General features: G+C 42.3%; 1 protein-coding gene across 7 annotated transcripts in view; it reads right to left on the bottom strand.

The window, feature by feature from the left end:
- The window catches only part of CACNA1C (calcium voltage-gated channel subunit alpha1 C), a 490,677-nt gene that overhangs the window by 67,060 nt on the left and 400,159 nt on the right, over window positions 1-23,458 (bottom strand). For 4 of the 7 annotated variants that reach the window (XM_069807710.1, XM_069807711.1, XM_069807713.1 and 1 more), the window contains 9 exons: window positions 22,752-22,811; window positions 18,541-18,647; window positions 16,953-17,040; window positions 15,698-15,805; window positions 14,948-15,000; window positions 14,694-14,840; window positions 13,588-13,789; window positions 12,978-13,136; window positions 9,944-10,054 (listed from right to left, as the gene is read on the bottom strand). In XM_069807710.1, the coding sequence (XP_069663811.1) occupies window positions 9,944-10,054; window positions 12,978-13,136; window positions 13,588-13,789; window positions 14,694-14,840; window positions 14,948-15,000; window positions 15,698-15,805; window positions 16,953-17,040; window positions 18,541-18,647; window positions 22,752-22,811 (1,035 nt within the window). Of the gene's footprint in view, window positions 1-9,943; window positions 10,055-12,977; window positions 13,137-13,587; window positions 13,790-14,693; window positions 14,841-14,947; window positions 15,001-15,697; window positions 15,806-16,952; window positions 17,041-18,540; window positions 18,648-22,555; window positions 22,616-22,751; window positions 22,812-23,458 lie in introns of all 7 variants that reach the window. The other 3 variants (XM_069807716.1, XM_069807712.1, XM_069807715.1) reach the window with 1 other exon arrangement.

Raw genomic sequence — 23,458 nt, 5'->3', positions numbered from 1 at the left:
TTATTGTTGTGGGAAGATGAGGCAGTGGCAAGTAATGGGTAAAGAAGCATTCTGAATACGGGGCTGGGCTTGGAATAGCTTCCCTGTCTCCATATGCACCATGGGAAAAGGCTATGGACTGCTCTGACATGGTTGCTGTGTGAGTAGTGGTACTTACTGGAAGAAAGGCACAATCTTCTAGAAACAGGCTGGCAAGTATGAGCAATAGGTTTTTGAATAGTTTCTTTTTTATAAGTTACCTCCATTTTCAGAAAAAGCTTGATTTTCTATGGATTAGAGTAGTTAATAAAATAATGCTTCCTTTCATGTAATCCATCAATCATAACTTTCCAAAAGAGGATGGTTACTCTCATTTTACACTTGGGGAAGCAGAAATGTAGAAAACTAAAGTTTCCAAGGTCCTACAAAAGCCAGATGCATGATAGAGAAGAGAAGTCAACTCTCTTACACCTCAATCAGGTAACCATTTGGCAGTGGAAGTGTAATTTCCTAACATGATGAACAATTCTTAACAGGGCCTGCATCACAGTCTATTATCTGGTATCATTCTTACATGAAGAGAAGATTCACGTCTATGAGAACTTTTGACCCTTTAAAACAACCTCACATGAAGTGATAGAGGGTTGGGATTTTTCTTCTGAGTGAGACCAAGTCACTTTTCCCTGGAACTGTTCCCTTTACATGCTGCTGTCGATGCTGTTGTGAATGAGACCCCAGTTCACCATCCCACTGGGCTTTTAACACTGTGTGAATAATTTTCTGTATTAAATAATTAAGTGTAATAGCTAATAAAGTACTTCCCACACTGTTGCATTGTGCAGTCATATCATTATTTTTGATCATTTATAATGACATTAAAACCCCCAAGTGCCAGACTGAAAATAAATCTGTCACAATGTTGCAGCAATATGCAAATTCTCTGGGTACGTTTGCTGTGAAGGAAAAGGTCCTCTTTCATTGAAGCTCTTATACAGCTTCTTTAACAGTATCTTCTGCCTACTGAATTCTCCATTGATCCTTCAGAAAGCTGGAGGACTGCATAGCTCTGGCTGATCAGTGTTAGAAATTTCACACATTCTGTGTAGTAATTAGAGGATCTATTTGTGTGCAGAAAATTGCTGGCCTTGTCCTCCAGGAAGGAGAACATCCTGCATTTAAACAATGAATGTAACATGGAAGTAGCAGATCAAAACAGCCTTTTTGTCCCTCACCAATTGATTCCACCACATCATGAAAGGACAAGTTTTTTGCATGAAGAGGGAAGTTTGTTCTGTATACTCATTTCATTCTTGGCCTCTTTTTTGGGGCCACCAACAAAGAAACCAATCGACATCCACTCTGCTCATGACTTTCTGCAACATATATTTTCCACCAGGAAATGGGAAAGAGACAAGGATACTTCATACAGGATGTCAACCAGTGTTCAGAAAGAAGGCTTTGATGTTTCCTGACCCAGATTCAACTAGAGGTATGAGGTAGGATTTACTGCGAAATTATGTTTCTCATCATCTGTCTAGTTTCTTCTGTTACATTCACCTACCAAATGTTTTTCACACTGCATGAATTGTTTAGGTGGAGTTACGCCTATGCCATCTCAGAATATAAGCATATGCACAATAGAAAAACTTTAGTCTGGCACTACTTTCTTCTCCTTCAAAGTGTCAGGAATGGCCAGACTTCCCCTCCCACGCACGCTCAGGAACTGGTGAGGAACTCAGTGAAATCTAGAAATATCAAAGAAGATTCCCCGTACTTTCACATCACAGAGAAGACAGTTATTTGCTTGCCTCATTTGTAGAAACTGTTGCTAAATCAACCTCATCCCCGAGTGTTCTTTTGCAATTTTCTTTTTCTGTACTAACTGGAAGATTTGTTTTTCAAGGCTCTACAGTTACACCAAGTATACTGTTTAACTTGATTGGCCAGCACGCTAAAACACCAGGATGTGGTTCCTCCTTCTTTTAGTGTCACTGCCTTGTAACTTGCTGGCAGCACAGATGCCTGAGGAGTTTTGATTTAAGGCCCGGAATAACAAAAGTAGCTGCTTTGGCCCTTCGCTAGTGGGATGCCCTTCCATGTTCTATGAGAAAGTCTCAACGCTGAGCTGCTGTGAGAGTGCTGTGGCACAGACTGTGCTACAAGAGGCTCGGTTACTTTCTTAGCCTCTCTTCTCTATTCTTTCTCTGTGACATATGGACAGATAGAAATTCTGTCAGGCAAGCAGCATCCAGGAGCAAGTTTACCTGATGACTGTCTGTTCCAACCTGCTGATAGGTATAAAGGACTGGAATGACGTGATCATCCACGTCCAGAATAATTATCCCAAGTATTTCTTCACATCAAAGTCACCTAAACACGCTGCTCTGACCTACAGTACTTTTAGTACTTTTGCAGGAGGGGCTTAGAAAAGGGGCTTATTCTTTGTCCCAGACCTGGGAACATGAAAGACTATATGGTCAAACCTCCACGTGATATCTATGCTATGCAAAATGTGTGAAACTCCTGGCAGACAAGTAATCACAGCAAAGAGAAAGCAGAGGAGTGATTAATGAGGGGTTAAGGTTTTTTCCCTTTTCTAGTGTATTTCCAAACCCCTTGAGCCTGATTCAGCAATTCCTAGAGAGCCTCAGACTGACTGCATGCATACAATGCAGTGTCTGGTCGTGCACTACAGAGATGTCAGGGATTTCTGGTCATATGGCTGCTGGGATTGTTGGAGCAGCTGAGATTAATTCCATCTGGGCTACTGGCTATACAGAAGATCCAGAAGAATATACAGTATGTTCAGACTTCACCCAGAAAAAAATTTGGGGTGAAAAAGGAAAGCATTTCCGGGGTAAGATGCTGATGCATTTTGCAACGGGGCTGAGATTAATTCACAGAAGTAGGGAAATATATTACCCCCAACTTTTTTTGCAAATATTCTCATGAGACAGTATACAGGGAAGCTCTGTGGCTGAGATACTGATGTGTTTGAACGTGGAGACCTGGGATGTCTGCCAGAGAACTTCAATAAAATGTAGAAGCACAAAAAGATGTTCATTAGCTTAAAAGCTATGGGTTTTAATTCAGTTTTTAGTTTTCTAAAAATCCCTTTCCATGTTTACTTTTCCTTTCAGCCCTGTTTCTGTTTTTCTTTTCCTTGCATCATTTTTTGTCCAGTCATTTCTTTCTTCATTTCGTTAATACTTTCCTCTTTCAGGGTCTTCGGTTTATTTTTTTTCTTTATGCCTTTAAGGATATTCTGTCCATTCCCACTCTCCACTATCTGTGTATGGCTTTTCCTCCCCTCCAGATTTGGTTTCTCTCTTTCCCCCCCAGACATGGTCCTTCCTGTTTGTTTAGTTCTCTCACTTCCTTCAGTTCACACACTCTCTTACCTGACTATTCCTAGCTCTCTCCATGATCATTATTTCTTACTCAACATCAAACAGAGCTCACTCTTCTTTTTTGTTGAATGGGATATTTTTTTTCCCCACCCACAGATCCTGAAACATAGTAGCTTTCTCACCCCTTCTTTTGCCTTTCAAAACACTTGTTCCAGCCAAAGGCAGGGTGGAGGTTGGAGACAGCCCTTCCCATTGCACTGGGTAGATGACTCAGTCAGCAAATACTCCATGTCTAGATGCTGCCCCTCCAAAACAGAAAGGGTAATACTGAAGCTGAGGAGAGGAAACAACTAGATGACTACTTAAGTTAAGAACCTGCCAAAACCAGCAGAGAAAGTCTGCAAAGTGAGAGCCATTTGACAACCAGAATTGTGTGGCCAAACTCCATGACAGGGAGGCAGCTGCCTGCACCATGGGCTCACATACACTTACACAACCTAAACTACTAATTTAGACCACCATAGTTCATCCCAGACGATGTGATTTTTAACTAAATACAATTCCTGTGTCTGTTGGATGGACCTGAAGTGTTTTTCTGTGCTGAATCAAAAACCACTCAATTGTAACCCATTTTCCTGACATTTTTGTGTCAGTGCAGAATGTCTGTACTTTGCTTTCTCCATATAAGCTGGAGAAATAAAACACTGTGATGAATGATACCAGGGCAGCATCCTAAGCTATACAGGTATTTCTAAAAGTACTAGACTGAAGAAGTATAAAAAGCATTAGATTTCCAAAATTAACCAACCTTGTTCCTGTGGTGCAAGGGGATAGATTGGATATAAATTTCAGTTGTTTGTGAAAATGCTGAAGCCTCTATCCTGACCAAGGAATGACAGGTTATGGTTATGGTGAGAAAGAAGTATGCAAGTAATATGAAGCAGTCGGTGTGACTTCAGGAGAGGCTGCTCAAAGATCTGTTTATAGGCATAAATGTACGAGAAATGGAGTAGTAAAAAGGGAACAAAGAGTCATTTTGCAAGTTTGAGAAGAGATATCAGTGCATCAAATGCATGATAAATGCTGACTGAGAGGAGCTTAAAGAGGAATATAGAATGGCAAATGCATCAGGGGATAAAGAAACACCAGGGACGCATAGACCCATCAGTAAATTGGAGACTAAGAAATAACCATGGGCGACACTCATGACTTCCACTACTCAGAGGGTCATAGCTCTTCCTGGGATCACATGGGATTATATGCCTTGTGCTGAATGTGAAACTTGTTTGAAACAGTGCACAGAAGTCTGAACTCAGCTACATGAAAATGACATTAAAGAATTGCAAGGATTCAGAGTAAAGTAGCAGTGATAAATGAGGTACTGAACTAACTCTCTGAGGCAGGACAGATGGCGTTGTTACAGGCTGCTTTACAAGTAACATCCATAAACACCCAGGGAAGAAAGGTGCTGACAGTGTCTGGTAAATGGAATAGACTTGTGATCTGTAGTCTCTCTGACGGTCATAATGGCACAGAGGAAATCCCCAAGATTCCCTTTCCACACACAGACCTGGATTTGACAAAACAGATGAACATGTGCTTTACTTTATGCACGGGAGTAGTTCCACTGGTATGTCTTCCCTAGTTTGAGATGACAGGGACAGCGGCAGAAAATTCATTGCTCTCAGATTACTAGTCCTGCCCTAGCTAACAAGGGGGTAGATGAAATGTTTCCTGAAAGAAAAAGTAGATGTGGTTCATCAGTAAAACAGTCCATTCCAGGGACCTGGAAAGATCTGAAATTCCTGGAGGAATATCCATCCCCATATTAGCACATACGTTGACAGATGGCGCAGCTTCATATGAATAGGAATTTTAAGTCACTGTCTTCGAGTTGAAAAGATAAACCCCAGGGAGGTTTTGTAGAGCAGCTGATCCTTCATGGACTGGTGCTTGTGGGGATTCTTTCTTTAGGAAGCTAGGACAGTGGTAGCTGTGAGCACCCCAGACAGCACAGCACCTCTCATTCCGTTTAGTAGTTTTCTCTGGAAAAAACACCAAGCAGCAGCAGCTTGCTCCACATAGGAACTGGAAAATAGCTCACCAGACTGGCTGGAGAATTTATAAAATTAGAAAAACAAAGCAGCAAAAGGCCTTGGCTCAACAGCGTTACTTTTAGACTGTCTGTCTCTTTGAAGTAACTAGTCTTGAATCAGTTTAAGAACGTCAGCCAAGACAAACACTCAGGTCCATTTGGGAGCTTTGCTTCAGAGCAGCACATTAATACTCTGTAAGGAGATGCAGGGCATGTAGTGGATGTTTTCTTTATCAGCAGCCCTAATCATCCCAAAACTCTCTTGCTCACTGTTAGCACACCCTCCTGTCAAGACTGCATCAGACATAGATGAGGTGTCTTACACAGTGCTTAGATTTATCCTGCAGAAAACCTGGGATAACTGATCCTCTCCAGAAAATGCGCCACACAGAAACACTGGGGTTTTCAGAGGCTGGCCTTGTCCCTGCCTGGCATGCACTATCTATACCAGCAGCAGCTGCTCCAGTTAACGCACCCCTCTTTCACTGTAGCCTCCCTGGAGACTAAACAAACCAAAACACTGTTCACAGAAGATGGCCAATAAAAAGGACAGGTATCAAAGGGACTTGCTGACTAGAGCAACCAATCTCAACAGTAACAGCATGTTTAGTTAGGAAAGCCCTTGTCTTTGTACCCCCTTCACATACTTTCTGTAAGTGTTAGGAGATGAGCCCTGACTCAGACTTGGCTCCTTATTCCTACAGCTGGCCTGACAATGAGTAAATCCTTGCTCTTAGCACAAGAACTAGTTGCACGGCTGGATTATCCATGCTGATTCTTTGCAGTCAGGCAGATATGTGGTCCTACTTAATGTCTGTGCAACTGACTGTGTTTGCTGTTTTTCACCTTCACTGTCAAGAGTAGCAAATAAGGACATGTCTCCTCACAGAATGGAAGTGAAGAAAAAAAACCTGGATACAGTAAAAAATCTATCCAGAGGCTGCCACCTTTTCTGTTGTTATGCATGTAATACACAGGTAGCACTGTAGTGCATTATATTACTTCATATAATAGTGATTGCCACACCACTGCCTGCAGCAGGAACTCTGCATATTAGGCTTCCCCCAAAGCTGTTCTGCATGGGCACATCCCTGTGGTGACTTCTGCAAGAAGGCAGGGCGATAGCAGCTCTGAGTACCTCAGAGATCTGTCCCATTTCCATTAGCAATTCTCTCTGGTAAAGGTATGAATAAACAGCAGCTTGTTCTACCTTGCACAGATGGAGAAAACCATGATTCTCTGTTGCTGCTGCACACCATTCATTCCAAGGTGCCTTTAGGAAGCGGCTGTGCAAGGGAGAGCTCTGTGGTGGCTGCTTCAGAGTTACAAGTCAGTTCCTGCATTGCTTGCTGTAGTTGAGGGTTAGCTGCAGCACTCACTGCTGGGTTAAGCACCACAAAGTTGGAGAAAACAGAGCGAATTTTACCAGCTTCACTTCTGTGCTCAGTTCTGTTCTGCCACATTCTCCTGGGGCTTGTTGCGAGGACACACCACCTTCAGCTAACCAAGTTTCCTGCTTTCTTATTGTCAGTCATAAATCTCACAGCTGCCTCATTTTGGGGTACTCTTCAGAGAGAAAAGAGTGATGTTTGGGCACAAATTCAAAATGAGACAAAGCAGCTTAAACAAAGGCTGGTTTGTGTTTTATTGCTCAGGAAATAGACAAATCTGTCTTCAGCAGAGATCTCATGAGCATTTAAACTTGCCATTTCACAACTGGGAAACACTAATATCACTTGGCATCTTCTTTGTCTGAGGGACTTGGGTGGTTAGAGGGGAGGGGATGATGGCTGTGCTGTAGTGATGTTCACCTTAGGTGACAATGAAATCCTTTTGGACTTTTCCAGCTGGTGTTCCTGGGGACAACCTCCATCTGCAAATGTAGTTTGTTTTTATACCTTGAGTGATAGGAGAACACAAGGTCTGGCCAAGCAGAGGGCTGAGGTAGCAACTTTCTCCATGCTGGGAGACTCCCACATCAGGACATATTCTAGGCAAATTCAGCTTCAGCGCCAATGTGCTACCTAAAGAGAAGCAGATTGTGTCCCCCAGTGTTGGTCCACATCAGTCCAAGTGGTCATCTGGGAGAGGGGGTTTCCTTCTCTGGAGAGCAGGTTGAGTCAATATGGAGCACGGAAAGAAGGCTGCAGGCCAAATCCTTGTACGGAACAGACAATGGCAAGTTACACAAGCAATTTCGATGTTTCCAAGCTTGAGTCACTGAACTGGTACTTGACATAATCCAGTGTGAACATACTGCTGGAGGCAAGTCTTTTTGCTGTATTAGTTATTTTCACAAGTTCATTCCTGTTTTAATTCCCTGTAAATCCTGTGGTTCCTTTTTTCCCCCCGCCCCTGAAGGTATTTAATTAAAATAGCAGTTTAAGAGTTAGTGCTGGTTTTGGCATACAGGCCAGACTAGGATTTGAAGCAGATTTATTCTTTCTGCTGGCTATTCTTTCAGGATGGGCAGGACCCAACCTGAAGTTGTTGTCTGATCTTTAGTTGAGAGGACTTTATTAAGGCTCTACTGTTCTGGTCACAAGGAAAACTTCTTTTATATTCTCACTTTTACTATAGTGTAGTAGCTGGGGATTTAGTTTGGAAATTACAGAGTCATGGAAAATTGGGCTGAGAGGGACCTTGTGAGATGGTCTAGTCCATTCCCCTGTCTCAAGGCAGATCATACGCTCCTAAACTGTTTCTAATGAAAGGTCCCCCTAACTTAACCTTAAACCCTCAAATTATGGAGATTCCACAATCTCTTTAGGCAATCTGTTCCAATGTTTTGCTATCCAGAGGATACATGTTCACCCTCAGTTGATTCTGTTTAATACTTCGTTGTGCAGCAAAACTTGAAAGGAGATTGAACACAGGAAAGCAAAACACAGGAAGTAGAAAGGACCTCCAATATTATCAATGCCAATTCCTTACTGTTAGAGGCAACCATGTCAGGTAAAGCCTTCCTGGTATATGTACAGAGCTCAATATTTCAGCTCAACTTGTTGACCTTTCTCCCTAAATGCTCAAAACAAATTCTGCTGAGGACTTCATCTTTCTCAAAGTTAAGAATCTCCTGTAAAGTAGAACCATGAAATCAGAAGAACATTACAAAGCCTGTGAGATACGTTTCTAGGTATATAGTGTGTTTTTACAAAGTCCCAGAAGATTTGCTTGCTAATAGATGGTGAAATCTCAAAAGTGAAAGGTAGATCCCTCCTGAAAATTACAATTCCTTCTGAAACAGATGATGATACTTCAAAGTTTCCCAAGACAGTGTTTGAGATCTCACACAAAAAAAGTCAGTATTCACCAGGACTGCACAAGATGCTCCTAACTTTCAAGAGAACTTCATCTGAGACAGGATAGTGATATTGGGCTCAGGAAAAAAATAAAATTGTGACTCTTCTAAGAAAAAGTCATAGAAAGTGTGGAAGAAGGAGAGAGGCTGGGTGGAAGTAAAGTCAACACAGAGTTAATGAGAAAAAGTAAGACCAAATTCAGTAGAATTGGAGACCAAATTTTCTGAGCTGAGGATGAGGAAGATGTTAGGTCAGAGCTGGGAGGAGCTCTTAACTTCAGTTATCCCCTAAATGTTTAACATGAAAGACAAGCATGACTGTCAGATACGATTGTTCTCATCTTTACCAATGTCGTAACTGATGCTTCAGACGGTATTTGCCAACCCCAATGTATCGAGGTAGCCTTCAAGATACAACCCCATGTGTCAAGGTATCATTGAAGATATGAAATGGCATGAGGTACCTGTGTTTAGGTAGCTGGATTCCACTCCTTATGACACACGACTGAATTTAAACTCCAAAGAAGAAAGCCTTGTGTAATCTTAAATTATGTGAGGTCAGAATCTTTGTCCTTGTCCTGTAGCAGCTGTACCAACTTAGTTGGAAGAGCTTGTAGGTTATAATCATACCCCATGGTGCAGCTATACTAGCAGAACGCAATGGCCCAATGGAAAGGACAACCCTTTCAGACAGGACGTGCTGGAGTACTAAATATTATCAATGACTTCTTAAATTCAAAACTAAAGCAATCCAAACCATCATTGAGATGTAGCTCTCCCAGAAGAAACATTTTTTTCCAATGCTCATAACTCAAAATGAGTCACGCTTGATTAACTTCTCTTGGGCCAGGAGACTAATCATGGGATGCTATTTGTAATTTATTTAAGGAAAGTCAGAGAGAGCATTAGAATAACATTCAGAATGGAAAACATGTTATAACCTTAACATAGTGTCACTGTTATAACGTAATGAAAACAGAGAACTAGGAACCTTCTCTATTAGCAGGTGTTGCCTTTTTTTTTTTTTTGAGTGTGTCTACTCTCCAGTGGAAAAGTTATTAAATACATGTGAGACTCCAATCCAGAGAGCAACTGTCCAGCTCAGTTATTGGTGGGGTAATAGATCAGAAAGTTTCACCTCCTCCTTCTCCTCACAGCTGCCCCGCACACATGCACACACACACAGAGGCCAGGAAACTCTACGCCTATAGCACCTACCTTGGGTTTGAAGGCGATTAATTTCAGGACCATCTCAACAGTGAAGAGGCCAGTGAAGAGCATGTTGAGGATATTCATGGCTTCCTTGAACATGCAGCTCTGACCGTAGTGCTGAAAAATAGCATCCCGGTAGCAGCGTGAGGAACAGACATCAGCTAGTTAGGAATCCACAGGGCCCCTCCTGATCTCCCTTTATGTTGAGGTTCTCTAAAGAAAACCCCAGCACGCTCCATTTTTTCAAATTAGAATTCCCATCTCCCTTCACACATAAGCATTTCCATACCTCCAGCCATTTTTGCCATCTGGCTCTGGATCTCCTATCTTTTTAAAAAAATCTTTTTGAGTAGGGTCTACCAAAATCACACTTATCGTTCCGGTTGAGGGCTCATTGTAAATTTGTATAATGGTACGAGACAGTCTCCAATTGTGTTTGTTATCTCAGCCTTCCCTAACACTTAGATTACTTTTTTGTTTGATTGCTACTGCACAGTGAACAGGGGTTTCACTGAGCTGTTCATAATGGTACCAAGCCATTCCCCAAGTAATTACACTTAATTCAGGATTCTGCAAAGTACACGAGCAGCTCAAATCATATCTTTCCAATATACATTATCTTGCATTTGTCAACTCTGAATTAAATTTGCAATCATGCTACCCATTCACTTAACTTTATTAAGATCTTATGAAGTTACTCTCCATCTTTTATTGATTAATTGAAGTAGTGTCTTCTGCAAATGTTGCCACCTCACTCTTCATATCCCTATTTCCAGATCATTATACTTGAGACTGATTGCACTGCCTTATTCTGAGGTCATCTTCCAGTTCATGTTATAAGACCCCATTTGTAGTTGCTTAGCTTTGATAAACTTTAACCAGCTGGGGTGAATTTTCATATTCTGCATTGACTCAGGGTGATTGATTTAAAGGAGTTTCAGTTAAAACAATTCAGCTGCAGCTGAAAACCAGGCCAGGGAAAAATATATTGTTGAGGCATTTTCAAAATTTCTTGTAACATTTTCCTTGAAAGACTCTAGTGCCTGCAGGACTCTGCTTAAAATCTTGTAAATTTAGTGGAATGTGGCTTTTGTGTTTGCTGTCCATTAAAATTTTTGACCCAAATCTGGCCACAGTATAAGCCATTGAAAAACTATGCTTTTCTCAAGATGGTATAGACTTCTCAGAATCTCCAGAGATGCTGTCCTGCCTGTGGGCTCAGAAACATTTCACAGCTTCTAGCTCTACCTGCCCTGGGCATGTACTAGTGTCACAGGAACTGAGCACACTTCAAAGCTTCAGAGTGAACATAACAGTCCCTCTCTATCGCTTCATGACAGCAGGGCAGTAGATACTTCAGCTGAGAGCAGAGCACTTTCTTGTGCTCATGCTGCCTCACTCCTTTATTGGTACCTTAGGCAAGACAGCAGAGGAAGCATTTTCAGTGGGGACGGGAAAGAGCTAGACCAGATGAAGAAAAAGTAGGGAAGTCAAGAAATCTAGTGAGATTGGACTGGAGACAGTGAGAGAAAATAAGGTGAAAATTGACTGTGAATATAGACTTAGACTGTTAGTGAGTAGTAGGAAAATGAGGCTAGTTTTGGTGGGAGGCTGGTAGTGGGGCAGACTGGGATGGATCCAGTGGAAAATGTAGTGGTGGGATGCTAACGTCAAAAGAAAAGTTGGTGTAGGAGTGAAAGGGGAGTTGGATTCACAGTAAGGGACAAACTAGAGAAGGGAACAAACTGTAGCAGACAATCAAATGGAAAGGGCAGAGAGAGACCAGAAAGGAGGTCCATGGAGGGGTAACCGCAACTGGGAGTCTGTGTAGTGAGGAGAAGAGAAGGACTGGTTGAGGCGTGGGAATCTGAACTGTCTGGGCCACTGACCAGCCAGGGAGGAGAGTTCAGAGACTGACTGGGTGAGGGGGAAGAATGGGTTTTAGGGAGGAAAATGACAGGCAGACTAGCTCTTAAGCAGACAGAGCATAGAAGAGAACAGGGCTTGAGTGGCCAAGGAAACTGGGAGTGCAGAGATAGGCTTAGCAGGTGGAGTCTGGGACCGACTGAAAATGAAAGGGAGGTGAGAAAGGCCTTGGGCAGAGACAGACTGGAAGGAACAAGCCAGGGAAGTACAGACTTGGGGAAATGTACAGACCAGTTTGTGTCTTTGAGGGCCCATCTCCTGACTGAAAGGAGCTAAGACTTCTTTTTTTGTAAGCTGGCTACTTAGTAAAGGTTTTGACTCCTTCCCCTTTACTGCTGTTCCACCTCCACGTGGTGATCTACCATCTCTATTTGCTATTCTTGTAGATCCAGCTGCAAATGTTTCTTTGGTGGATTCACATTAGATGTTTGGAAAACCTTCCCACAGTAACGAAAATGAATGCACAGCACAGCAGGTAGTAAGGCAATCCGTAGCATCAGTAGGCAAACACTTACCAAGAAATGCTTCAGGTGGAGCTGATCCTACCTTTAGGTGATGGGCTAGACAATATGGCCTCTAGAGATCCTTTCTAGACAGTTTCTATGGTTATTAATACAGAATAAAGGAGATACTAGGGCCTTCCTACCCTCTATCCCCAGCTTCCTTGATTGCCTTGTTTGTCAAAATATTTGTTCTGTACTTTTTAACACAGAAAAGCCCCAAATTTAGAATTCAGATTTCAGGTGAGTGGCAGTTCCGGGCTTATTGCTGCATTTCATACAAGACAAGTCAGAATTGAGAAGTCACTTGTTATTATAGTGGCCACTAAATTAGGCTGTGATATAACTGTTGGGTTTTTTCATTTGTTTGTTTTTAAGGACTTAAAACAGAATTGTTGAAAGCATCAGATATTAGCAAGAAGAGGACGAGAGGCAGATTCCTCATTTTAACTAAATGTCATCAGGAGTGAACATGGTACAATGGTTTTTATCATGTCCCTGTCACTCTCCCTCAATACATGGTGTGAAGGTGAAAGTAGGTCTCAGCCTCAGCCGTTTTCCCCAGCAAAGTCTAATAATTCACCACCTGTAAGGTTTTCTCCTTGCTTACTTACTTGCATGGCCAGGCAGATGGTGTTCAGCAGGATCAGAACGAACATCAGGTATTCAAAATAGGTGGAGTTGACCACATACCAAACTTTGTACTGGTACTGGTTTTTAGGAATGTATCTCCTCAGGGGCCGGGCTTTCAGGGCATATTCTACACACTGGCGCTGTGAAAGAGGCAGGGTAGATTTAAAACTTAAACCCAAAATACAGGGTTGGTCAGCTACCTCCAAATCTAATAAAAATAAATGTTTCAAGTTTTTGATTAAAATGAAAATGCTTGGTAGAAGAATTTCTTTCAAGTCATAATCTGAATGTGCAAATTCTACCTGTTGAAGGGTTCCATATGCATTTACTCTGGCCAGACAATGCTGCCATGCTCATCTAATCTCAGTGAACCAAACGGTACAGCACACATTTTAAAGTAAATGTTGTCCCTTGAGCAAGTCTTACAGCAAGAGTTTTTTTTACCTGACTCCTGAAAGATGGCAGTGAAGCCAGCTTATTGTTTTATCTTGTAGCAATCTTCACATGTTCCTCTCTGTATGTGTTTCTTTTTAAAATGCTTATTCTCAATGTATTTTCTACCTTTAGTGGCAACAAGGCGTTGTAAATTACCTGGTTTTTATCCAGCTCACAGTTCTTGTACTCTTGTTCTCCTTGTTCCTGAAATGTGACGATGACGAAACCAACGAAGATGTTCATCATGAAGAAAGCAATGATGATGATGTAGATAATAAAGAAGATGGAGATCTCAACCCTGTGATTATAGATGGGTCCCACATCCTCCATGTGGGAATCAATGGACCTATACAGCAACCTGAAAGCAAACAGGAGCCCAATGCAGAGAAAATCTGCAACTGCCTTGAGGCCTTATAGGTGATGTTATAAAGTTTAACTCTGTGATTTTCTTCTACTTGTATCAAAATTAATTCACTCACAGATGCACAGACTTGCATTGATCTGAGTGTAAACTCTTGCAAAAGAGAAGATAAGGGTCTTACTAAGTTTACACATTTGAACCCGTTCAGGGGTGAAATGTTTTCACAGTTGAACAATTAAAATTTAAAACAAAAGCATGCCCTTCAGTTAACAGAAGACAGGACAGTCTGTTGTTGGAAAATGAGTTTTGTGAGAAAAGGGGATCTCAACACTTTTAACATTTGTTAACGCTGCTGTTGGCATCACCCGGTGACATAGGTGAGGGTCAGCTGCCTGATACCTGGCATGTCCATGTCACTCTGTCAGAGTGGAACTGTGGGAGTCCTCGGCCCCGGTGGCACAGACAGCACAGCCTGATAAGACATCCCATGTCTGCCCGTATGGTAGAGATAGCACTGCTGTGTTTCATATTGCCCTGCTGGCTCCATTGGGAAACTTGCAACACCTAGCAACACTGGTAAGTGCCTGACAGGCATTTTATATCCATTTATATACATAATATTTGTAACAAATATTGCTATCCCTGCTACTACTGGCAATCATTTTTTAAGAGGTAGAGACAGTGCTGTGCACTGTTTACAAGTAGAGGAACAGCAATTCCTGCAGGTCCTGAGGAATTTACAAAGTACATAATACAATGACTGCTGCTACTATTGCTATGTTTAATGCTTTAGACTTATTTGAATACTTAGAATGGGAAAGACTATGCTCTGCATTTTAATTTTCTCTTTTGAAATGAATGAGGACATTACTAGTGTTGCACCGGCCCAAGAAGCACTCACTCTGGCCAGCCCTCAAAGGTTGAGACAGTGAAGAGTGCCATCATGGCAGTCAAGACGTTGTCGAAGTCAAACTTGCTGTTCTCCCAGCTCCGGGGCTGTATCATTGGTTGGTTGACCTCACCATCCTTGTACGTAATGTAGTACCCTCTGTGGATGGAGAGCAGAGAGAGAACATGGCAGAACTGCACTTCCAGTATGAGGCCCGGAGAGTGGGTAGCCAGTGAAGGGAGCTAACTGGGAAAGGTCAGACCCACCTGCATTCTGCTGCTGTCTGCTTGGAGCTATCAGTGCAGCTGTAGAGCTTGCCCTTGAAAAGGAAGAAAGAGGAATGAAGCTTCCTTTCCTGACAGTGCAAGGGTTAGGGCAGATCATGTAGCAAGGAGACTGCATCTACTACTTGCTTAACCAACTATGAGTATGTTTAAATGCTCATTTGCAGGCAGATGTGAGCAAACTGGATTGAGAGTTGCCTGCATCTGGGTAGTTCAGAGCACAGGCTTTCATCTGCTTGCACAGTACTTCTGTGTGTATTTTCTGAGGTGCATGACCACTGAGTGCTGCAGAACACTTGTCAGAAGGGTGGTGAAGGGCAAAGAAATAAAAGCAGACATAAAGAAGTGAATGAATAACCTCCCATAATTATCTGGCATGCCCCTTCCTCTACAAGATGAGGGGTAGACAGCCTGCAAATACCAATCCTTTGGAACAGCCCCCTTCATCTCTCTGGCACTAAGTCATGCCACAAGCTGTTTACGGAAGAAGGTGATGTTACTGATGATTTCTTATAATTCTAGATGAAGGGCAGGAGCTCTGAATATGCCTGGTCCAGTTTTGGGGAACTGCTGGTAGCAGGAGCCCAGGTAACACTGACAGTGCCCTAAATGTTTTGCCTTTCACACAGAGGACTCCATCTCTCCTTCATCGGGCTTCTTCACACTATTTTTCTTCACACCCCATAATACAGCTCAGTGCAATGGATGAATGAATGGGCTCAATGGTTTTACCTTAAACAACTGAACTCCAATGCAGGCAAACATGAACTGCAGCAAAGTGGTGACAATCACAATGTTTCCGATGGTTCGGATGGCGACAAACACACACTGGACCACATGCTGCAAATGGAAGATAGGAACAAAAGTAACCTGCAGGATTGTTCTGAGCTGCTCTGTCTAAGGGAGAAACCCAAGACTAAAAATACAAATAAAACAATTTCATTTAACTATTGCCCATTAAGTAATGTCTCAGGAAAGGGGAGAGAAAATAAACATGTTACACTCCTCACTGTACTCTTAGAAGCAGGCAGAAAGGGATAGGAAAACACCAGACCTCAGCTCTCTGCAACTTCCAGCAGGACCAGCTTACATAGTTGGGCACCCACCAGCCCACAGGAAGGAGTTTATCTAATACAAAAAGGCTATGTTAAAATAGGCTTGTAAGCCCATCTAGCAAACTACATCATTTAGCCTCAGTGGTGATGCTGGGCCACCCAGCTGGAAAGCACCTTGGCAGAAAAGAACCTGGGGATCCTGGTGGACACCAAGTTGAACATGAGCCCTTGCTACAAAGAAGACAAATGGTATCCTGGGCTGCATTTGGCAAAGCACCTTCAGCAGGTTGAAGGAGATGATCCTTCCCCTCTACTCAGCACTGGTGAGGCCACACCTGGAGTACTAGGTCCAGTTCTGGGCTCCTCAGTACAAGAGAACCATGGATGTACTTGAGGGAGTCCAGCGAAGGGCCACAAAGATGATTAAGGGACTGGAGCATCTCTCCCATGAGGTAAGGCTGAGAGAGCTGGGGCTGTTCAGCCTGGAGAAGAGAAGGCTTGGGGGAATCTTGTCAATGTATATTGACCTGAAGGGAGGGTGCAGAGAAGGCAGAGCCAGGCTCTTTTCAGTGGTGCCCACTGACAGGACAAGACCCAACCGGCACAAACTGAAACACAGGAGGTTCATCTGAATGTTGGGAAACACTTTTTTTACTGTGGGGGTGACTGAGCATTAGAACAGGTTGTCCAGAGAGGTTGTGGTATCTCCTTCCTTGGAGATATTCAAAAGCCATCTGGGCATGGTCCTGGGCAACCTGCTCTCAGTGGCCCTGCTTGAGCAGGGTTGTTAGACAAGACAACCTCCAGAGGTCCCTTCCAACCTCAATCATTCTGTTTTTCTACTGAAACATTACTTGAACCATTGCAAAAGTCCTTGTAGCCTGAAATAACTTGCATTTATAGTTTACAGAATGCATTGGGACTCTTCTAACCTTTAGTCCTTTGGCTCTGTTGATGGCCCTCAGTGGTCTAAGGACTCGCAGAACACGCAGGATCTTCACCACATTGATGGCACTGGACCTGGAAGAAGGTATTGGAAGGTTTGAGAGATAGAGCAATATAGGGACTGTGCTGCAAGGGCAGATGGATTTCACCCACTCTTTCTTGTTTTAAATCCTACATAGCCTTGGACTGCTTAGGATAGTTAGAGAGTCAACTCTTTGCTATGGCACTTCAGGGGTAAGGGAACTGCTCTCTGATATTATCTTCATAGGTCTTGCTTCCTGATCTGGGCAGACTCAGTATACATTCTCCTGACTTTCACCATCTGTGCTGTATTAATGAAGGGAATTAAACATGGGCAGGGTATTTTTTTAAGCAGGGCAAGCTGCCAAATGTTCTGTAGATACCTATGATATGGAAATTGTGCCAAGATGTAGTCATCACAGGACATTTGCAGATAAGGCTCACAGAAGCACTTCACTGAAATATTCATAGAAGAGTGGAAACTCCAGGTTAGCCCAGCATTAAAGGTATACTGTCCACCTAGAGTATGATCCTGCAATGTGTTTGGCCTCTGATCCCACAAATCAATTAAACACGTAAATAAATGTAAGGATGTAGAAACTCCCACTGAATTGATTAGGACAACTTATGTACTTAAGTACTGAACACCACTATCTACTACAACAGAGCTCTCTGCATCTTCCAGGACTAAAACCCTGACTGAGAGTCTTCTCCATGCTGTATGACACCGAGCCCTCCTACTGATGTTGGAAACAGTTTTTTTGCTAACATATTAAGAGTCTAGATAGGTCTGTAAGAAAGAAACAGCAGGTCAAAACAAGCACTGTGCCATTCTTAAGACCTTGACTGAAAGCCCAAAGGACCTGACAAATCCTTCTGCTTGACTTAGCTCTGGAACGTAATATACGCAAGCTGCTAACCTGTAATGGTAACAATTAGGAGCTTATTTCTTATCAGATGTGATACTACTTAGGAAACTCACTATCCAACACATAGAGTTCCACATAGTCAAGTAAATCTATAAATTTATTAAGCAAATTAACAGATCAACCAAGATAAAGTGGTGCAACAGAAGCAGGATCAACTGTCTCTGCCACCACTACTCTGCAGATTCTCACACAGCTCATCAAGTGCTTGATGGTCTTCCATTGACCAAGACCCGCAACATTTTAGGAAGTAGCAAAACATTATCACCCCATTTTCCAAAGAGGTTATGAGACCTCTAGGAGGGAACAGTGACTTAACTGTCCTGAACTGATACAGTGAATCAGAGATCTTGGAACAAAGCTAACTGTCGTGATTGCCAATGGACCACATTTCTTGTTCTCATTTTCTCTTTCTGCAAGACACCCCCTCCAAGTCACTAGTGTAGCATTTCCCAGTTATTACCTCCCCTCTTGAGGATGAATTTTAATGATCTTGAATAATCTGAGAAAAATACCTCCAGGCTCATGAGAAAAATCTTACCCAGATAAGAAAATGAGCCTGAGGTATCACCTCCCAACCTGGCCTTACGATCCCCCAAAAACAGCCAGTTGAAAGTAGCTCACTCACTGGATCCCAAAGGAGATGAGAGAAACGCTGACCACCAGCAGGTCTAAGATGTTGAAATAGTTTCTGCAGAAGGAGCCCTTATGGAGGAAAGCCCCGTATGCGGTCATCTGCAGGAAGGCACATGAAGACACAAACACACTTTGCCATTAGCATCTGTTCAGAAACCAAACCCAGCTGGTTGTGCTCACAGTATAGAATTGGGGAGGGGCAGTATTTCTAACACATCAGACAATTTACCCCCAGACCCCAAAGGAGAACTTGAGTCCCCATTGAAAGAAAAGAGAGCGAAGAAGACAGTAAGATAATTATGAAAGACCTAACTAGGGAAAGACAATACGAGGTTCAGTGAGGAAAATATGCACTTTGAGTGCATAGAGTACATAACGTTTAGAATCAGCAAAGCAGCAGAATGACTGTTTGCAAAAACTACTCTGCAATCATATGCTTTTCCCCTTTTCTTCAATATCAGAGGACACTTGTGAGTATGATGCTTGTATTATATAAAGGTCTCTTTAGCTAAACTAAATAAAATATATAAAATAAAAAGGGCTCTTTTGTAATGTTTTTCAATGCTTAGGCCAGCTGCAGTGGACAGTTGAGCTCTCTTCCCTCCATGAAGAAAAAACAGAATCCCTCAGAGATTTGATGCTTTAGAGCTGAACTGAAGCAACTGGAGGAATTCCTGCTCTCTTCAGTTTTCTTCTTCTGTTCAGCTCAATCCTGTATCCTTTTCCTATCCCTATCCAGCTTCCTCCATTTTTATTAACGCAGTTGTATTTTCCCCTTGGTTTTCGTCACAAAGCCCAAGGTAAGATTCCTAGAGACAGAGTGGTTTCTTTGTGGAGGTAATCATTATGAACATCACCCAGCAGAGGAAGGGAAAAATTTTACATATTTTACAAGGGACCCTCTGCCCCATCTTGGTCTGAAGGGGTATTGAATACCTGCTGGCTTTGAGGAGGATGTCACAGCTCCAGAACTGGATTAAGTGACAGCGTAAACAGAAATGGATCTTGGCCACAATATCAGACCTAAGCACTTCCAAGCTCAGAATTTGAATTTTAGACTGAGCTCAGTTACAGAATGTGACTAAATGGGTCTGGCACTGTTAGGAGAGTGAGGTGATGGGGGTATTTTTACCACCTACCTTAGACTCAGTGAGTGATCTAATGTAGCTGCTTTGAAGAAACCCCATCCCCACAACTGCTAATGCCCTTCTATTACCTGGGTTAGGAACACAGGGTTCTAAATTTGTTCCTCTGAATCTCATCTAAATTAGGTGTCTAAAGTAACTTGAGGAGACACCATGAGACTGCTCCTCAATGACGAGCTCTAGCCCGACTCACAGCTGAGAAGTGTGAACTAGAAATTCAAACCAGAGTTTTCTGGCTCCTGCTAATACCTCAGGATGGCATACCTGCTAGGGGTTTCCAGCCATGCCTACCTGTGATTATTCAGAGGAGAGTAGAAGGGCACATGGTATATCAGATAATTTTTTTCACCAAACATCCATGACATCAGGGAACTGACTATCAATCAGTCAGACAGAACTTAGAAGGGAGGGAAGTATAAACTCTGATCTTGGCTTAGAATTTATACTTATAAACACATTCAATTGGGGAGGGGGGGACGGGTTCTTGCCATTACAAATGTGGTAAAGGTGTCCTTTACTGGTTAGATTTTGTATGGCAATCTTGAAAGAAAGGAGACACCATTGAAATCAGGAGGGGAAGCTCTGCTGAGTTTAAGTTCTATACAAACTGTGGTTCTCTTAAGCCTGTTGAGAGATTTTGTTACCTCAGAAGAGACCCTCAAAGAGTGTATAATCTACGTCTGCCTCACATCTGGGCCATTGAACAAGCTTTTAGGATGCCAATTAAAAAACCTTGGTGGTCACCTTGCTAACATTCACCAGGCTCCACCATGGCAGTGTAAGGCTTGCAGGTGTCACCAGTAACATGAGGGGGGATGAAGCTTGTTTCTCTCCAGCCTTGGATATCCTATGGCTATTTATTCTCTTGTTTCTTACCATTTACACTAACTTTGCTGTTGTGCAAAACATTGTGCTCAATGCAAGGCAGCAGAGAAACATGCACTGAGAAACCAAGCGACTTGTGAGGCAGGAACTGACAGGATATGAACAGAAGAATTTCTTAAAAATTTATAGTCCTTGCCCTCCTCTCCCACATGAACCCAGAGAATATCCAGGGATGTTGACATAAACCCACTGAAGTTAAGAGGAGGACGTTGGGAAGGCTCAGGTACTATGCAGTACACTCCCCTGATGAAAACAGCAATATACCAATAAGTTGGGTTAGGTTCTGCTTCTGCTGAAGTCATGAGGAGTGTTACCATTTGCTTCAGTGGGAGCAGAATTATAAGTTCAAACAGGTGCCTTGAACTATGCTTTTATTTTTAAATGTTGCTGTTGAGATGTTTTCCTTTTTTGACAGGCCTTTTTGATCAGTCATTTGGTATGCGCATGTTCAGAATTATTGTGTAAACACAGATGCACACTGCACACAAGCAGAATATGTACATCTCTTTGGAGAACGTTATGGCTATGGTGATTTTAAGTCATATCAAAAAGCACATTTCTCTACAAAAATATGCAGGGGCCACCCTGCTTGCCAGCCTTCGGTATGGATACTGTTATTAGGGTCTTGAGCTGCAAGATTTGAGCAGCTCTAAGGTATTGCTTGCCAGCACTTAGAACTAGCTTGCTGAGAAAAAAACCCCAAGCTGCCAAATAAGCCTAGCATTTAGAAAGCCAGAACTTTGCTCAATTACTGTTATTTAAATTATTAGCCTACCAATTTGGGAAAATTAGAGTTAAGAACAAGGTAGCCTATTTTTATTTTCTTCTCAGATAAATCATCCTCCTGCACATTTCCTTTGGTATAGAGCACGCTCCTGGGAAACGGGAAGCCAGGTTACAAACCGGCAATGCAGCAATTTTCATTTGCAGCTACAGTCCTTGGTGTTTCAGTGATTTGTACTCTTGGTTATCTCTCCACACCTAAAAAGTGAGCTTCTGCACTGTGCTCCCTGTCTCCGACTTGACTGTGTGCCCTGTAACCTTACAGAAGTCATTGGCCGCCCTCTGGCCTGGCCTTATCATGACTTGTGCAGAACGGAAAACTTCCCTTTGGGTTGTAGCATGTGTAAGAGGAGGTGTATGTGCTCAGGGTTCCTTGCACAGCAAACAAATCCTGTTTTGGAAAGACTGGCCAGGGTAGAGAGAGACAAATTTATAGGGTGATGGCCTTTTCTTGGTCCCCTCTTGCTTTTCCCAACAGGATCATCCTTTCATTGCAATTCCCCTAAAAAGCATGGTTTTGATACAGGCTCTGAATTACATATTTGAATATAAAAATTTTACAGAAGACTTTTTAAGCAACTACCAAAATGTTAAAATCAAAAGATAAACAATCCTTTGTGTAGAGATAATAATGGGGTTAAAAAAAAAAGAAAGAGCGATAGAGAGAAAGAAAGGAAGAAACAGAGAGAGGAAGGAAGGAAGAAAGGAAGGAAGGGAGAAAGGAAGGAAGGGAGAAAGGAAGGAAGGAAGAAAGAAAGGAAGGAAGAAAGAAAGGAAGGAAGAAAGAAAGGAAGGAAGAAAGAAAGGAAGGAAGAAAGAAAGGAAGGAAGAAAGAAAGGAAGGAAGAAAGAAAGGAAGGAAGGAAGGAAGGAAGGAAGGAAGGAAGGAAGAAAGGAAGAAAGGAAGGAAGGAAGAAAGAAAGGAAGGAAGGAAGAAAGAAAGGAAGGAAGAAAGGAAGGAAGAAAGGAAGGAAGGAAGAAAGGAAGGAAGAAAGGAAGGAAGAAAGGAAGGAAGAAAGGAAGGAAGAAAGGAAGAAAGGAAGGAAGGAAGAAAGGAAGGAAGAAAGGAAGGAAGAAAGGAAGGAAGAAAGGAAGGAAGAAAGAAAGGAAGGAAGAAAGGAAGGAAGAAAGGAAGGAAGAAAGGAAGGAAGAAAGGAAGGAAGGAGAAAATGAGTGTATTGCTCATATTGGTTACCTTAAGAATAATTTCTAATGTAAAGATACTAGTGAAGACATAGTCTGCATTGCCTAGGATCTGAAAAATAAGCACAATTGGGTTAGTGGTACTGAGCGTGACCCAGGAACAAACAGGCGTGTGTGTTAGCAACAGATAGTGGCAGAAAACTAGTAAGCTTGTGAACAAGTAATGGTAGAGAAGATGGGCACTTTACCTTCAGAGCAATTTCAATGGTGAAAATGACAGTAAAAACTATATCAAAATAAAAGAGAATCTGTAAAAACAAAAGGGAATAGGATTGGGGAGGGTAGATCAGTGACTGATCACTTGAATGGGAAATCACAGTTCAAAATCAAATACATATGCATTTTAACAAGGGAACAAGGAGGACTATATAGGAAATGGTTTTGTAACGACGTCCTGTTGAATGCAGTGGAGGTCCTGGCACAGAGGACAAGAAGCACATTACATGAAATCTTTTCCGAGTTACAATCCCATGAGGGCTCTAGAGGCAAAATAACTTTTTGGTTGTTGTTGTAGGACTTACTTTCTTTTTTTTTTTGATTTAAATTTGATAAAGAACAGATGATTCCAGGATTTTCCCAAATAGGCTCCCAAACTGAGAATACAAGGATGCCTGGTCTCTCAGTGGAAAACATGAGATTCCTTCCTATTAACTTCCATTCAGGCTTGTTCTGTGCCTCTCACAAAGCAAGAAAAGCAAACTGCAAATTTATGTTCTAGCTATTTTTTTTCTCTATCCTGATTTGCCCTGGATTAGGATGAATAACAAAGACTCTGCCAATTGAACAGAATCCCAGCTCTTGTATTGCAACCATAATTTGGTCATGTGCCAAAGGTACCTAACTTAGATCTTGCATCTTTCTATTGGCATCCTGGGTAACAGGCAAGCTGAAAAAC

The sequence above is a fragment of the Haliaeetus albicilla genome, chromosome 19, assembly GCF_947461875.1.
Source record: "Haliaeetus albicilla chromosome 19, bHalAlb1.1, whole genome shotgun sequence".
Taxonomy (NCBI): Eukaryota; Metazoa; Chordata; class Aves; order Accipitriformes; family Accipitridae; genus Haliaeetus; species Haliaeetus albicilla.
Note: the sequence above shows the minus strand (reverse complement) of the source record. Positions and strands in the feature narration are given on the sequence as shown.